General features: G+C 45.9%; 1 protein-coding gene across 2 annotated transcripts in view; it reads left to right on the forward strand.

Annotated features, from left to right (window-relative positions):
• Nucleotides 1-15,650, forward strand: part of IPO4 (importin 4) — a 60,423-nt gene that overhangs the window by 33,403 nt on the left and 11,370 nt on the right. For both annotated transcript variants that reach the window (XM_083706579.1, XM_083706578.1), the window contains 7 exons: nucleotides 1,084-1,195; nucleotides 2,304-2,422; nucleotides 4,103-4,180; nucleotides 8,812-8,869; nucleotides 11,308-11,413; nucleotides 13,791-13,984; nucleotides 14,881-14,937. In XM_083706579.1, coding sequence (XP_083562705.1) covers nucleotides 1,084-1,195; nucleotides 2,304-2,422; nucleotides 4,103-4,180; nucleotides 8,812-8,869; nucleotides 11,308-11,413; nucleotides 13,791-13,984; nucleotides 14,881-14,937 — 724 coding nt within the window. The remainder of the gene's footprint in view (nucleotides 1-1,083; nucleotides 1,196-2,303; nucleotides 2,423-4,102; nucleotides 4,181-8,811; nucleotides 8,870-11,307; nucleotides 11,414-13,790; nucleotides 13,985-14,880; nucleotides 14,938-15,650) is intronic.

Raw genomic sequence — 15,650 nt, forward strand, 5'->3', positions numbered from 1 at the left:
ATCCCTCTTGCTGTTCTGGCTTCTGAGATTCAGATTTTTTTTTCTCTTGTTTTCCTCCTCCCAAAACTAGGTGCATCTTGTGGTCTGGTGCGTCTTATAGAGCAAAAAATACGGTATTTATCTGCCGCCTTTCCACAACAAGAGGCTGCCAGAGCATCGCTGACAGACGCCCGCTTCTTGTCAAAGTGCAAAACTTTGAAGGGCGGAGGGGAAAGAAGCAGTTTACAAAGTGGGTTGAGGAATTCAAAGGAGAGCATAAGCAGGTCTTTTAGCAAGCATGGAATGAATCCAGCATTGCAGAAGATGTCATCTGGGCCACCTGCACGTCATACGTTTAAAGCAAGATTATATCATGGCTGCCCTCCCCATAAATTCTGGGAGCTGTGGTTTGCCAAGGGTGCTGAGAGTTGTTAGGAGATTCCTGCCCCCCGTTCTCCTCGCACAACTACATTTCCCAGAGTTCCCTGCGAAAAGGGATTGACGGCCGAACCACTCTGGGAATTGTAGTTCTCTGAGGGGAACAGGCAAAAAGTTGAGGCTTAATGGTTAAAGTGAGAATGAAAGTCGGGGAAGAAGAAGAAGAAGAAGAAGAAGAAGAAGAAGAAGAAGAGGAGGAGGAGGAGGAGGAGGAGGAGGAGGAGGAGGAGGAGGAGGAGGAGGAAGAATAATTTTATTATTTGTACTCGGACCATCTGGCTGGGTTTCCCCAGCCATGTGGGAAGGCCACGAGAGCCAGGGTTATGTGATAAATGGCACAAGCCGGCCTTCGCCTCAGATGTTTGGGACTACAACTCGCATCATCCCCTAGCCGGCACAGCTGGGGTTATACAGTTATAGATGTATTTATCCCCTCTTGGGAGAAGCCTCTCTGCCGCTATCGATCATACGCCCTTGGGATGTTGGGGGGTGATTGGAGTCGTTGTAAAAATATCTGGGAGGCTGGCAAAAAACAAACCACCCTTGGCAGTGAATTTCGGGGTTTCTGGCCAAGAGAGGCAAGCTTCGCACCTGCCACCTGAACCTGTTTTAAAATGGAGGCCAGTGAGACACACAGGAGCTCAAAAGAATCCTTTCTTGCGCCAGGTACAGCCTTTTTGGGTCTCTCGCGACCGTCCTGGAGGACGCCATTGAGCCGTACCTGCCTCGCATCACCACTCTTATGATCTATTCTCTCAAATCCACAGAGGGCGTTGAGGTGAGTATTTTGGCAGCTGCTTTCGTGGGCTGGGACTCCCGTCATCCCATTTTTATTTATTTATTTATTTAAAGTCATAACAATAAGCTTCAAATAAATTTAAAGGGTATAACACCACTTTGCCCATTGCTAGGTAAAGAGACCCTGACCATTAGGTCCAGTCGTGACCAACTCTGGGGTTGCGGCGCTCATCTCGCTTTATTGGCCGAGGGAGCCGGCGTACAGCTTCCGGGTCATGTGGCCACCATGACTAAGCCGCTTCTGGCGAACCAGAGCAGCGCACGGAAACGCCGTTTACCTTCCCGCCGGAGCGGTACCTATTTATCTACTTGCACTTTGACGTGCTTTCGAGCTGCTAGCTTGGCAGGAGCTAGGAACGAGCAATGGGAGCTCACCCCGTCGGGGGGATTCAAACCTCTGACCCTGTGATCAGCAAGTCCTAGGCTCTGTGTTTTAACCCACAGCGCCACCTGCATCTCTTCCTTTGCAGATAAAAAAAGGTTAAAAAAGGTAAAAGGACCCCAGACCATTAGGTCCAGTCGTGGCCGACTCTGGGGTTGTGGCGCTCATCTTGCTTCAATGCTATAAAATGATCCCAATATGCATTATTAATACACATTACTGCCTTGTTGGCTCATTAAGTGTTTGCATGCTTAAAACCTAAATATGTTCATATTCCTGGGGGCAGGGGAGGAATTGGAAACTGGTCTGTTGGGGCAAATGGACCACTTCCCCATTGATCCTGGCCTATTCCCCTGCCCCACCAGTCTGCCTTCTCGCCTCCCCTGCCATTTGTTTCCCTGCTTTCCACCCCACTGGTCGCAAGGGGCACAAACGGCCTGTGTTATGTGCAAGAGAGAGGAGTTGTAAACTTTGAGACCTCAGTGCTGTTACCTGTAAGCAGAGAGGTTTGTGACGCTCAGTATCGCGGCTGCTGCCGCTTCCCAGTTTTGTAGCTTCTCTGGGCTTCCTGAGCTCCTGGGTGGCTGCAGAGTCGAACGATGAGCGTTGCAAGAGAGTTCATATTCTCCCACATCTCAAAATAATGCCTCTTGTGTCTCTTAATCACCTCCTCGCCTCTCCCGCATTTGTCGTCTGCTCTTCCCAGTCTCATGGTGGAACTGGAAACTCCTTCCTCCTGTTTGACGATGAGGAAGAGGACGAGGCGGAGGTGGAAGGAGAGGAGAGCCTGGATGAAGACGAAGACGACATCTCTGAGCTTTCGGGGTAGGTGACCATTGTGGGAGGGATTTTAGGAAGGCCGGCAACTCCCTTGTTTTGGGAGGCGATGTTCCAGGTGAGAGGCACAAAGCCATATTTAAACGGTCCTCCCTCAGAGAAATAAAAACCCTCTGGTTTCATAGCCTGTAGCAGGCCGCTGGATGAGCCCTTCGTGTTTCAGAATCTTTCCTTGGCATCCATGTGGACTGGAAACTTAACTCTTTAATGAAAGCAAAGGTGGCAGTTTTTTTAAAGGCCATTTTTGTGACATTTTCTTGAAAAAGCCTTGGTATAGATGTTAGCTCTCTGAAGACTGATGGAATTTGATCTGGGAGATTTATGGGCCTGGAGCGATGGATTTAGGCGTAAAAGCTGAGAAATTTGTAACTTTGAGAGGCCATCTCTGAAGTCGCTGGCGGTGCTTGTCTGCTTGGTCTCACTCTCTTCCCAAGATTGTGTAGCAACCTTTCTCCTGACACTAATTTTGCGTATGCAGTGGTTTTTATTTATTTGGGAGCTTTTATTGTATGGAGGCTCAACCCAACATGTGAGCCCCCCCAAAAAACAATCTATAAAGTGGGGCACCTCAAATTCAGGTTGATCCCCTTCAGAATGGGTCCCAAGCTTCTTAAAAGCCACCTGAGCCCCTTATATCCCAGCCAGATCGCTGAAATCGTCCGTAGGAGCAATGTTAGTTGTCCTCAACCAGAAGGCAAGCATTTAGTGTCTCTACTCCCATGCTGTGGAGAGCTCTTCCAGCAGAGATTTGGCAGGCTGCCCTTGCTTTTGACTCCTAGGTGTCTCTTGAGAACGTTTTTACGCAAACAGGCCTACGCAGCTGACATTTCTACTTGAGCAATCAGTTCGTTTTAACTATTGTTTTGCATTTCTTTGAGAGGTTTTTAAATTGCTGCCCACCGCCAGGATGTCTTGCGAGGCTGAGGGCAGGATGCAAGTACAGTGGTACCTCGGGTTAAGAACTTAATTCGTTCCGGAGGTCCGTTCTTAACCTGAAACTGTTCTTAACCTGAGGTACCACTTTAGCTAATGGGGCCTCCCGCTGCCGCCACCACACAATTTCTGTTCTCATCCTGAAGCAAAGTTCTTAACCCGGGGTACTATTTCTGGGTTAGCGGAGTCGGTAACCTGAAACGTCCGTAATCTGAAGCATCTGTAACCCGAGGTACCACTGTAATTAAGTATACCGTATTTTCCGCCCTATAGGACGCACCGTCCCATAAGGCGCACCTAGTTTTTTGGAGGGGAAAAAATTATTTCCCCTCCAGGCGCGGGGCTGGGGTGGGGGAGGCCCGCCCGAGCTTCCCCCGACCCCAGCCCCCAAACAGGCAGCTCTCTGCAAGCCGTGGGAGCCCAGCGCTGGCTCCCACAGCTTGCGGAGAGGTCCGCGAAGCCTGGATGCGCTGAGCTCAGCGCAGACCCCTCTCACTCTCCAGGCTTCACCGAAAGCCTGCATTTGCCCCATAGGACGCACACACATTTCCCCTTCATTTTTGGAGGGGAAAAGGTGCGCCCTATAGGGCGAAAAATACGGTAATTTAGGCCTTGGAGAATGCTCTAGGCGTGAGATTCTGTCTTGGGACTTGAATATCTGAGTTTGTCATTCGTGAGGAGGCTGATCCCCAATTTCCTCTTCTCTCCCCCCCTCCGCTTCCGGTTCTCTTGCAGGTTGAACGTGGAAAGCGCCTTCATGGACGAAAAGGACGACGCCTGTGTGGCTCTGGGAGAGATTGCCACCGGCGCCAGGTATGACCGTGTGTGTGTGTGTGTGTGAGAGAGAGAGAGAGAGAGAGAGAGAGAGAGAGAGAGAGAGAGAGACTCATTTTGTGCTGGAGTGGCTTGGAGACCACCAGTGTGACTGACCCATCGGTAACAGACCTTGGGATATGCAGGCCCTGCTCAGGAAATGGCGACAGGGGGAGAAGCTTCCGCCCTTTAAAAACCTGAAGAGCATTTTTGCTTAAAATGTATATAGGAAGTGCAGTCTAAGCAATGGAAGTCAATCAATGTAATTTTATTATTGCAATATTTGTAGAATAAATTTGGAAGAAATTCTTCCAATTTTTCTTCTTATTTTTTCTTTTTCCTTTTACTTTTCTTCCTTTTTTCTTTTTTGTTCTTTTTTATATGTGTGTGCTTATCAAATATGTATTTTGCTTGTATTTTGTAATAATTATGTTAAATATTTTTTTAAAAAAATAAGAAATAAATAATAAATAAAAACCTGAAGAGCCCCTCCGGGGCAGATGGTGGGAGGAGGGGGGAGCGACAGGGGCACCCACCCCTCCACCTTAAATAGTTTTAAGATTTTCTATCCAGCCCAACAAAATATCAAGAGGAAAACACACAGCAGGGCGATCTGAAACTGGCTTGTGTTGTCAAACAGAAGTGTGTTCAGTAGATGTTTGGAGCAGATCCCAGCTGGTGTCCAAAAAAAATCTGGTTTTTTTAAATAAATATTTTATTACGATTTTTAAATAAAAATGCAAAGATAAAGAAACAGAATAACATATATCATAACATACTTTCTTAACATCTTTGGACTCCCTCACACCTCCCGCTCCCATTTGCATCGTTGTCAATTCTTGCCCGCAATTTATCATCTTGTTTAGTCTTGTGTCAAGTTCATTTAAATATAATCTGTTAATTCTCCAATAGATTTATAATTTTTCCTCAAACTTACTTATCCTCTTAATTCCATCTAATTTAGTGGTGCACAGTTATTTATGATCTAGCATCCTTTCTTAACATTCAACCAAATTACAATGTTTTTTTAAATAAGTCTTGAATTTCTTCCAATCTTCTTCGACCCTCTCCTCTCCCAGGTCTCGGATTCTGCCAGTCATCTCAGCTAGTTCCATATAGTCCATCAGTTGCATCTGCCATTCTTCCAGCGTGGGTAGATCTTGAGTTTTCCAGTTCTTAGCAATGAGTATCCTTGCTGCCGTTGTTGCATACATAAAGAATGTTCGGTCCTTCTTTGACACCTTCTGGCCGACAATACCCAGAAGGAAGGCCTCTGGTTTCTTAGTAAAGGTATACTTGACACCTTTTTCAACTCATTATATATCATTTCCCAGAAGGCCTTCACTTTAGGGCAAGTCCACCAGAGGTGAAAGAATGTTCCTTCATTTTCTTTACATTTCCAACATTTATTGTCAGACAAATGGTATATTTTGGCAAGTTTAACTGGGGTCATGTACCATCTATATATCATTTTCATTACATTTTCCTTCAGAGCATTACATGCAGTGAAGTTCAGCCCAATGGTCCACAACCTTTCCCAGTCCTCAAACATAATGTTATGCCCAATGTCCTGTGCCCACTTTATCATAGCCGATTTAACCATTTCGTCTTGTGTATTCCATTTTAACAGCAGGTTATACATTCTTGATAATACCTTAGTCTTTGGTTCTAACAATTCTGTTTCCAACTTCGATTTCTCCACCTGGAACCCTAACTTTTTATCATTTTTAAAGACTTCTTTAATCTGAGCGTAATGTAACCAGTCTCGCACTTTATCCTTCATTTTCTCCAAACTCTGCAATTTCCAATTGTCTCCATCTTTTTCTAGTATTTCCCAATATTTTGGCCATTTGGCCTCCATATTGGGTCTTTTTCGGGCCTTAGCTTCCAGAGGTGAAAGCCACCTTGGAGTTTTGTTTTCCAATAAGTCTTTGTATTTTGTCCAGACATTAAACACTGCTTTCCTGACAATATGGTTCTTGAAGGCCTTATTGCTCTTAACCTTATCATACCATAAGTATGCATGCCAACCAAAAGCATTATTAAAACCTTCCAGGTCCAGTACATCAGTGTCTTCGAGAAGTAGCCAGTCTTTTAGCCAGCAGAAAGCTGCGGCTTCATAGTACAACTTTAAGTCTGGCAGGGCAAAGCCCCCTCTTTCTTTCGCATCAGTTAATATCTTAAACTTAATTCTGGGCTTTTTGCCCTGCCAGACAAATTTAGAAATATCTCTCTGCCACTTCCGGAAGCACTCCGTTTTGTCCACAATCTGTAGTGTTTGAAACAAAAACAACATTTTTGGCAATACATTCATCTTAATAGCAGCAATTCGGCCTAGCAAAGAAAGCTTCAATTTTGTCCAACTGTCCAAATCTCTCTTAATTTCAGACCAACATTTTTCATAGTTATCCTTAAATAGACTCAGATTTTTTACTGTAATGTTTACCCCTAAGTACTTTACTTTTTTGACGACAGTTAATTCTGTTTCTCTCTGAAACCGTTCTGACTCTGTATCTGTCAAATTTTTCCCCAACACCTTGGTTTTCTGTTTATTTAATTTAAATCCCGCTACCCGACCAAAGTCTTGTATCAGTTGCAATACTCTTTTTGTACTAGATTCTGGCTCCTGCAAAGTCAAAACTAGGTCATCTGCAAAAGCTTTAAGTTTATATTGTTTCGCTCCGACCTGAATCCCTTCCACCAACCGGTCCCCTCTAATCATATTCAAGAGCACCTCCAGAACCGATATAAATAGCAGAGGGGAAATCGGGCAGCCTTGTCGTGTTCCTTTTTCAATTTTAAACTCTTCTGTAACCACATTGTTAACTATCAATTTAGCCTTTTGTTCTGAATATATTGCATCAATCCCATTCTCAAAACCCCGTCCCACTCCCATTTCTTTTAAATTTCCCTTCATAAATTTCCAAGAGATGTTATCAAAGGCCTTCTCCGCATCTATAAAAATTAACACTGCTTTTGTATTTATGTTTGTTTGCAAAAGTTCCAAGATGTCAATGATGTTCCTTGTGTTAGCAAACATGTGTCTACCTGGGAGAAAGCCTGCCTGGTCTTTATGAATTACTTCATTTAAAACTCTTTTAAGTCTGCTTGCCAAGACATCTGCAAATATTTTGTAATCCACATTTAAAAGGGAGATGGGACGATAATTCTTGAGTTGTGTCTTCTCAATTTCCGATTTTGGTATCAATGTGATGAAATCTTCCTTCCACGATTCCGGCGCCCTCTTCCCCTCCATGATTTCGTTGCTGACCTCCATCATTGGTTGAATCAAATAGTCTTTTAATGTCTTATAATACTTGGCGGTCAAGCCGTCTGGCCCTGGAGATTTGCCCAGTTGCATGTTCTGAATGGAACTTCCGGAGGCGGCGCGAACGGCAATGGCTGCCCTCTGCTAACCAGTGGGATAGAGGGGTCTGCACAGGGAAGGGTGCTCCGTCAAGTATCCCCGTATCCTCACATGAGTGCAGTTCCTTCAGCGCAGGGCAAGGCCATGTGTTGACCCTTGTGACTGGGGCTGATGGGAGTTGGAGTCCAGCGGCATCGTCCGGTGAGGCAGATACTCCCCACCCAGAGCTCTCCCCAAGTAGAGATGAGAGCTTAGATCTCACGCTAACTTTTCCTCCCGCTTTCTTTTTGTCTCCATCTCTTCTTTTTTTTTTTAGTTTTATTTATTTATTTATTAATGTTCTGATGTCACTTCGGTAAACATTATCATATTACATCACAAGACTTATTCTAATAAATTTTTTAGCATGTATACAAAGTTTATAACCTAAAGAAAAGAAGCAAGGGCAAAAAACTATTCCAAAATCATATATGTACCAACACTTTGGATTTCCCGTCGATCCCGTTGTATATTCCTTTTTTACAAATGAATGTACTCTTATTATTGCATATTTCTTTACATTTTATCTAATACATCCCTATATCAATATGTACCCTTGGTCTTATTTCTCAACTCAGTCTCTCTCCAACGTCAATCGAATGCTAGCATAGATAGCGAACCTTTACTGTATTTTTGAACATATATCTTACATCTATCTCATTTTCCCCTAAATTTTTGTTTTGAATTGCCTCTCAGGCTATTTGTCAACTGCGCCATTTCAGCAAAATTCTTGTAGCTTGTTATGCCAGTCTGTTATTGTCGGGGCTTTTTCTTCCTTCCACCCCTTTGCCACCAAAGTCCGAGCTGCAGCCGTTGCATATAAAAATACCTCCCTAAAGGCATCCGGGATGTCCCTGCCAACAATACTTAACTTAACTCTTTTTTTAAATAATAATAATAATATTTATTAAAGTTTCAAAAAAGTTACAAAAATGAGAAGAAAAAAAAGAAAAAGAAAAAAAGAAACAGAAAATACAAAATACAGAAAAATAAGAACAATTAAAAACATTTCCATCTTTCCATGTCTTGTCTTTCATTTACTTATTTCCCTGACCGCCTCACACCTCCCTTTTTTGTATTCTAGTTCAATTAAATATTTCAGCAAATCCTTTCCAGCTTGGTTTTTGTCGTTTACATTCTCGTCTTTCACCAGTTGAAAAATCAATTTTTACCTAATCTTTTATATCATTTCTGCTTAACTTAACTCTTTTTGTCTCCATCTCAGCGTGGTCTTCCTGCCTTTCTTGGAGAAATGCTTCCAGGAAGTCTTTGTTCTCTTGGAGGTAATGGGTGGGCTAAAGGGGGGGGGGTATGTTTGGGGAAAATGGGGCAGGGGGCAAACTTTGGTGGGGGGAAGGAGAGGTTTGGACCTAGAAAGAGGGGGGAGGTGTTTTCTGGACACCTGTAGGGCAGCAGTCCCTTACAGAAGCTCCGTTATACTGAATTAGGCAGCTGATAAACAGCTCTTACTGTCAGAAAGTTCTTTCTGATGTTGAGTCGGAATTCCTTTCCGGCAACTTGAATCCACTGTTTTGGGAGCTAGCATTTGGAGCTGGCGAAAACAAGCTGGCTGCAGCTTCCATGTGGCTATCGTATCTCCTTCTCAGCCTCCTCTTACCCAGCTCCCTCAACCGTTCCTCATCAGGCTTGGTTTCCAGATCCTTTATAATCTTGGTTGACCTCCTCTGCACACCTGCTGGCTTGTCAATATCCTCCTTAAATTGTGGCGCCCAGAACTGGACACAGTATTCCAGGTGTGGTCTGGCCAAGGCAGAATAGAGTGAGACTATTACTTCCCAGCGGGTGGCACTGTGGGATAAACCACAGAGCCTAGGGCTTGCCGATCAGAAGGTCGGCGGTTCGAATCCCCACGACGGGGTGAGCTCCCGTCGCTCGGTCCCTGCTCCTGCCAACCTAGCAGTTCGAAAGCACGTCAAAGTGCAAGTAGATAAATAGGTACCACTCCGGTGGGAAGGTAAACGGCGTTTCCGTGCGCTGCTCTGGTTCGCCAGAAGCGGCTTAGTCCTGCTGGCCACATGACCCGGAAGCTGTACACTGGCTCCCTCGGCCAATAAAGTGAGATGAGCGCCGCAACCCCAGAGTCGGCCACGACTGGACCTAATGGTCAGGGGTCCCTTTACCTTTATTACTTCCCTTGATCTGGGCATTATACTTCATATATATATATATGTATGTGTGTGTGTGTGTGTGTGTGTGTGTGTATATATATATATATATGCAGGTTTTGGTGTCCTCGGGTGTCTTCCCGTGTAAAAGTTGGGGTGTCTAGGCGACGTTTCGACGAGGTCTCACTCGTCATCTTCAGGCTGGTGCTTTCGGCTTCTTGTTACTGGAACAGAGCGGGATCTCAATGTTTGAGTTCCTATAAATACTGTAGAGGGGGTGTGGTGTCTAGCCTCCAATGTTCTGGGCAGAGAGGAAGTTCCCAGGCTAGTGTGCCTTTTCTTCTTTTGTTCCTTAATTACTTGAGAGATACCTTGAGTGATTTCTTGAGTGATATCCTGAGTACCACTTAGGTGGGTCATTAGGTGTGGATTAGTTGCTAAAGTTTAGCAACTAATCCACACCTAATGACCCACCTAAGTGGTACTCAGGATATCACTCAAGAAATCACTCAAGGTATCTCTCAAGTAATTAAGGAACAAAAGAAGAAAAGGCACACTAGCCTGGGAACTTCCTCTCTGCCCAGAACATTGGAGGCTAGACACCACACCCCCTCTACAGTATTTATAGGAACTCAAACATTGAGATCCCGCTCTGTTCCAGTAACAAGAAGCCGAAAGCACCAGCCTGAAGATGACGAGTGAGACCTCGTCGAAACGTCGCCTAGACACCCCAACTTTTACACGGGAAGACACCCGAGGACACCAAAACCTGCATTCCTGTACCCGTGAAAATCTACGAAAGCAAATATATATATATATATATATTTTATATGAATGGGGGGGGCACCTTCTCATAACAGCAGGGAGGGAGGAACCCTTAGTCAAAGGCTATCTGGGGTGTGGCAGAGAAGTGTTGAGCTTTTTTTTGGTTTTGGCCAAAGTTGTTGCGAAATCTCAAAAAAAGTTTTTTTAGGAAATTCGCCAAAAAATCAACTTCCAACTGTCAGATTTTCCAAGACATTTGAACTGATTTTGAAAACTTCTGCTTGGACACTGTTCCTGGCAGACAAACCCTGGATATGTTCGGATGTATGCCAGCCTTAAATTTAGGGACCTGGAATAAGTGCAAGTGGGTGGGTTATAATTCTTCACGGATGTATGGCCCTCTGCACTCATCAAAGGATGATTTACAGCTGAAACGGGGTTGATAAACAGTGCCTTAAAAAGCTCCACAGTTTAAGAGTGGTACAAAAGCAATACAGAACGAGAGCACCCAAGGTGGATAACATTTTCATCCAGCTTGAAACAAAAATGCGCACTGTTGCTTTCGGACAGTGCAGCTAGGGGGTGCCTGTCGTATCTCGGTAGGGATGGTATTGTGCAGAACGGGGGCTACCACCCTGGAGGCCCTGCTCTGTGTTAACCGTGGCACAGGCTTCTGATATTTTGGGGGGCTTTAAGGAGAACGTCTCCTGCAGAGGGTCTGTAAGGGATGGATGCTGTCTCTCGGGTAGCCTGGTCCTCAGCTGTGCAGGATTTTTTTCTTTTTTAGCAGTAGCCGCAGCAAAAGGCCTGACTCCTCCTTCTCTTCCCAGCATCCCAACATCAACGTCCGGAAATCCGCTTTCAACACCCTGGGACATTTCTGCATCTCCTTGCACCGGGTTTGCGAGCGGGATCCGTCCGAACCTCACAGCGCCGGTGAGTGACCTCAGGGATGGTGTGTTTGGTTTTTTTAACTGGGTTGGTCCGAGGAGATGACCTTGAAGCACGACTTTGGAGCAGGGAGATCGTATCTTAGCAAACTGAGCAGAGGAGCTCGCAAATTGGGATGCGACACAAACTGCAGAATGCTCAGGTGGGCAAAATATAGCTTGGAAGGTTTGCAGCAACACAGGAAGTTGCCATGTGCAGAGCTAGACTGTTGATGAGTGGTACCTCAGGTTAAGTGCTTAATTTGTTCTGGAGGTCCGTTCTTAACCTGAAACTGTTCTTAACCTGAAGCACCACTTTAGCTAATGGGGCCTCCCGCTGCCACCGCGCCGCCAGAGCCCGATTTCTGTTCTTATCCGATTTCTGCTCTTATCCTGAAGCAAAGTTCTTAACCTGAAACACTATTTCTGGGTTAGCGGAGTCTGTAATCTGAAGCGTATGTAACCCGAGGTACCACTGTAACAAATTTCAAGGTGCACACACATAGGAGCACACACTCCCCAGAAAACCAACCTTTCATCCTTCAAAAATTGCCCTATTTTTTTGCTCTACAAGACTCACTTTTCCCTCCTAAAAAGTAAGGGGAAATGTGTGTGCGTCTTGTTTTCCTCCTCCAAAAACTAGGTGCGTCTTGTGGTCTGGTGTGTCTTATAGAGCGAAAAATACAGTAGAAAATATTCCGGGGGGGGGGTCACTTGATTTGAGCTCACAGAGCAATCCCGAAGCCACATTGGTTCTCTTAATTTTCTCTGCAGTAGAAGGAAGTGTTTTGGAAAAACCTTTCTTTTCGCTTATAAATCCTGTAAAGTGAGAAATTTACTGAAATGAATGGTCCACTGCCAGCAACTATCCTTCAGTGCGAGTCAAAAGAGCAGCTTTTATGTATGAATGAGGCTGATCTGTGAAATGGATTCTTAAACCAAAATAATTGCCATCCTAAAAGAATGGCCCAGACTGGCCAAGATAAGGCAACTGACAAATATTATCTTGGCAGACAGGAGACAAGCCACACACTCAAATTTCTGCTTCTTTATGTGACGGCTCTACGGTGCTTTTTGGTGCTCTTTGGGTTGGGCAATTTCCAAAGTCTTTACACACCTTTGTTCTGGGTCCTCCCCTCCTTGCAAGCAGGGAGGGAACTCCGTGGCATCAGGGAAATAAAGACCTGCCTTTCCTTTTGCTGGATCCTGCCTCCATCCATTATCCTCTGACCCATAATAGGCTTAGGAGTCCCTTGATGGGAAGCTGGGCTGTAAAAGCCAACCCCGGAATTTTATTATAACAAGTCCATCTTGTCTCGCCTACCCTGACTTGCTGCCACGGTTGTCCGGATATTCGGCCCGGCATCTTTCCCTGCCGTACGTGAAGGTGCCATCGGGGACTGAACCCGGGCCCTGCCATTGAGCTAAGAGTAAAACAAGATTCTACCCCTCTTGGATCTGGAGAAAGGGGCTGGCGTAAACAGTAACGTAGGAAGCTGCCGTCTATGAAGCCAGACCATCTTGTCTGCACCGACTGCCAGAATTTCAGGCAGCGAATTTTTTTACCTGGAGTTGCCATGGGCGGAATCGAACCTGGTGCCTTCTGCTCCACCGACTAAGCTCTGACCCACCTGCTTTTAAAAACACAGCTGCGTTCGTGCCCTCCTTCCAGGCGGGGCATCTTGTGGGGCCAGGACGCTGGATCCAGCCCCTCTTAGTCCTCATGAGCCAGTGTGGTGTAGTGGTTCAGAGCGGTGGACTCGTAATCTGGTGAACCGGGTTCGATTCCCTGCTCCTCCACATGCAGCTGCTGGGTGACCTTGGGCCAGTCACACTTCTCTGAAGTCTCTCAGCCCCACTCACCTCACAGAGTGTTTGTTGTGGGGGAGGAAGGGATAGAAGATCGTTAGCCGCTTTGAGACTCCTTAGGGTAGTGATGGGACGCGGGTGGCGCTGTGGGTTAAACCACAGAGCCTAGGATTTGCTGATCAGAAGGTCAGCGGTTTGAATCCCCGCGACGGGGTGAGCTCCTGTTGCTCGGTCCCTGCTCCTGCCAACCTAGCAGTTCTAAAGCACGTCAAGTGCAAGTAGATAAATTGGTACCACTCTGCAGGGAAGGTAAACGGCGTTTCCGTGCAGTGTTCTGGTTCGCCAGAAGCAGCTTAGTCATGCTGGCCACATGACCTTGAAGCTGTATGCCGGCTCCCTCAGCCAATAAAGCGAGATGAGCGACGCAACCCCAGAGTCGGTCAAGACTGGACCTAATGGTCAGGGGTCCCTTTACCTTTAGGGTAGTGATAAAGCGGGATATCAAATCCAAGCTCTCCTTCTCCTTCTCCTCCTTCTCCTTCTCCTTCTCCTTCTCCTCCTCCTCCCTTCCGCAGCTCGCCTCCAGCTGCTGTGCACCGTGTTGCCCGCATACATCAAAGGGGTCCGGGAAGACAAGGAGCGCCAGGTGGTGATGGAGATTTTGGAGAGCCTGGCGAGGGTGCTGAAGACCTGCCGGCAAGAGGCCCTCCGCGCACCCGGGCAGCTGACGGACCTGTGCCAGGTCATCCGGGAGGTCCTGGAGAAAAAAGTGAGTGTTTGGGGGGGAAGGCGGAGGGGAGCTGTGGTTGAAAATACCTGTGAGTGCTCCAGGTTGGCGAAGGCTGGGGCAGAGATTTCTACAGGGCTCTCCCCCTTTTTTTCCTCTTGGGGGCCAGTTTTTTCCACCACTCAAGCTTGGCCTCGTGACTTCTGTTGACCGGACTGTGAATCTGGCTGCTCCTGCCAGATTTGGCTTCACCCCCCAAAAAAAGCTTTATATGAGTATATAAAATTTCAAACTAGTGCAGTGCATTTTTGGGAAGCAGTGGGACATACACAAATGGGGTGGAAGTGGGGCTTTTTTTTGGAGGGGTAAATAATTAATAAATAAATAAATAAATAAATAAATAAATAAATAAATAAATAAATAAATAAATAAATATACCCTGCCATCCCCGGCCAGAGCCAGGCTCAGGGTGGCTAACACCAGTAAATTTACTGTAAAAACATAGGGGGGGGGAATCAATTTAAAACACAGGTTAAATGCAATTTAAAATGCAGCCTCATTTTAAAAGTAGCCCATAGATCAAAACTCTAAGGGGGAGGGAAAACATAAGGCTCAGACTGAGTCCAAACCAAAGGCCTGGTGGAACAGCTCTGTCTTGCAGGCCCTGCGGAAAGATCCTGCAGGGCCCTAGTCTCTTGTGACAGAGCGTTCCACCAAGTCGGGGCCAGTACTGAAAAGGCCCTGGCCCTAGTTGAGACCAATCTAACCACCTTGCAACTTGGGACCTCCAAGGTGTTGTCGTTTGTGGACCTTAAGGTCCTCCGCAGGGCATACCAGGAGAGGAGGTCCTGTAGGTACGTGGGTCCTAGGCCACATTTAGGCCTGTATATGCCACAATCCTATTCAGAAACGCTCTCTTCCTTGTGTTCCCTTTGCAGACAGTCTGTCAGGACCCCAGCCTGGATGAAGACGAGGATGAAGATTGCGACGAGGTGGTAAGTCCAGCAATCAGCAGCCTCAGACCCCAGAACCCCTTGTAATTTGTGGGCTTCTGAGAACAGACGCGGCAGCCTGATTATATTTCCCTCACTAGTCTTTATGGTTTCAATAAATGCATTCCAAGTACAGTGGTACCTTGGTTCTCAAACTTAATCCATTCCAGAAGTCCGTTCCAAAACCAAAGCGTTCCAAAACCAAGAGTGCACATTCCCATAGAAAGTAATCCAAACGGATTAATCCGTTCCAGACTTTTAAAAGCAACCCCTAAAACAGCAATTTAACATGAATTTTACTATCTAACGAGACCGTTGACCCATAAAATGAAAGCAGTAAACAATGTACTGCAGTCACACAATCAGTCAGTCAGTAGCTGAACTGGGTTCCACACAGTCACAAAAACAAAAGAGCCGCAAAAACAAAAAGGCAAAATAAATAGCAAAAACAGACAGGCCTCAACGTAACACTCAAAACGGAAGTTTTGGAGCACGTTCGGCTTCCAAAAAAAGTTCACAAACTAGAACACTTACTTCTGGGTTTTGCAGTGTTTGGGTTCCAAGTTGTTTGAGTACCAAGGCGTTTGAGAACCAAGGGACCACAGTATCATTATACTTGTCCAATCTTCGTCTGAAAGCAATCCGTTCCTCCTTGAAAAACATACCCGCTCTGCAGCCTGCAAGCGAGGAAGACGGAGAACCTCAGCTCAATTCTT

This window comes from Podarcis gaigeae, assembly GCF_964106915.1.
Source record: "Podarcis gaigeae genome assembly, chromosome: 13".
In the NCBI taxonomy this organism is placed as follows: domain Eukaryota; kingdom Metazoa; phylum Chordata; class Lepidosauria; order Squamata; family Lacertidae; genus Podarcis; species Podarcis gaigeae.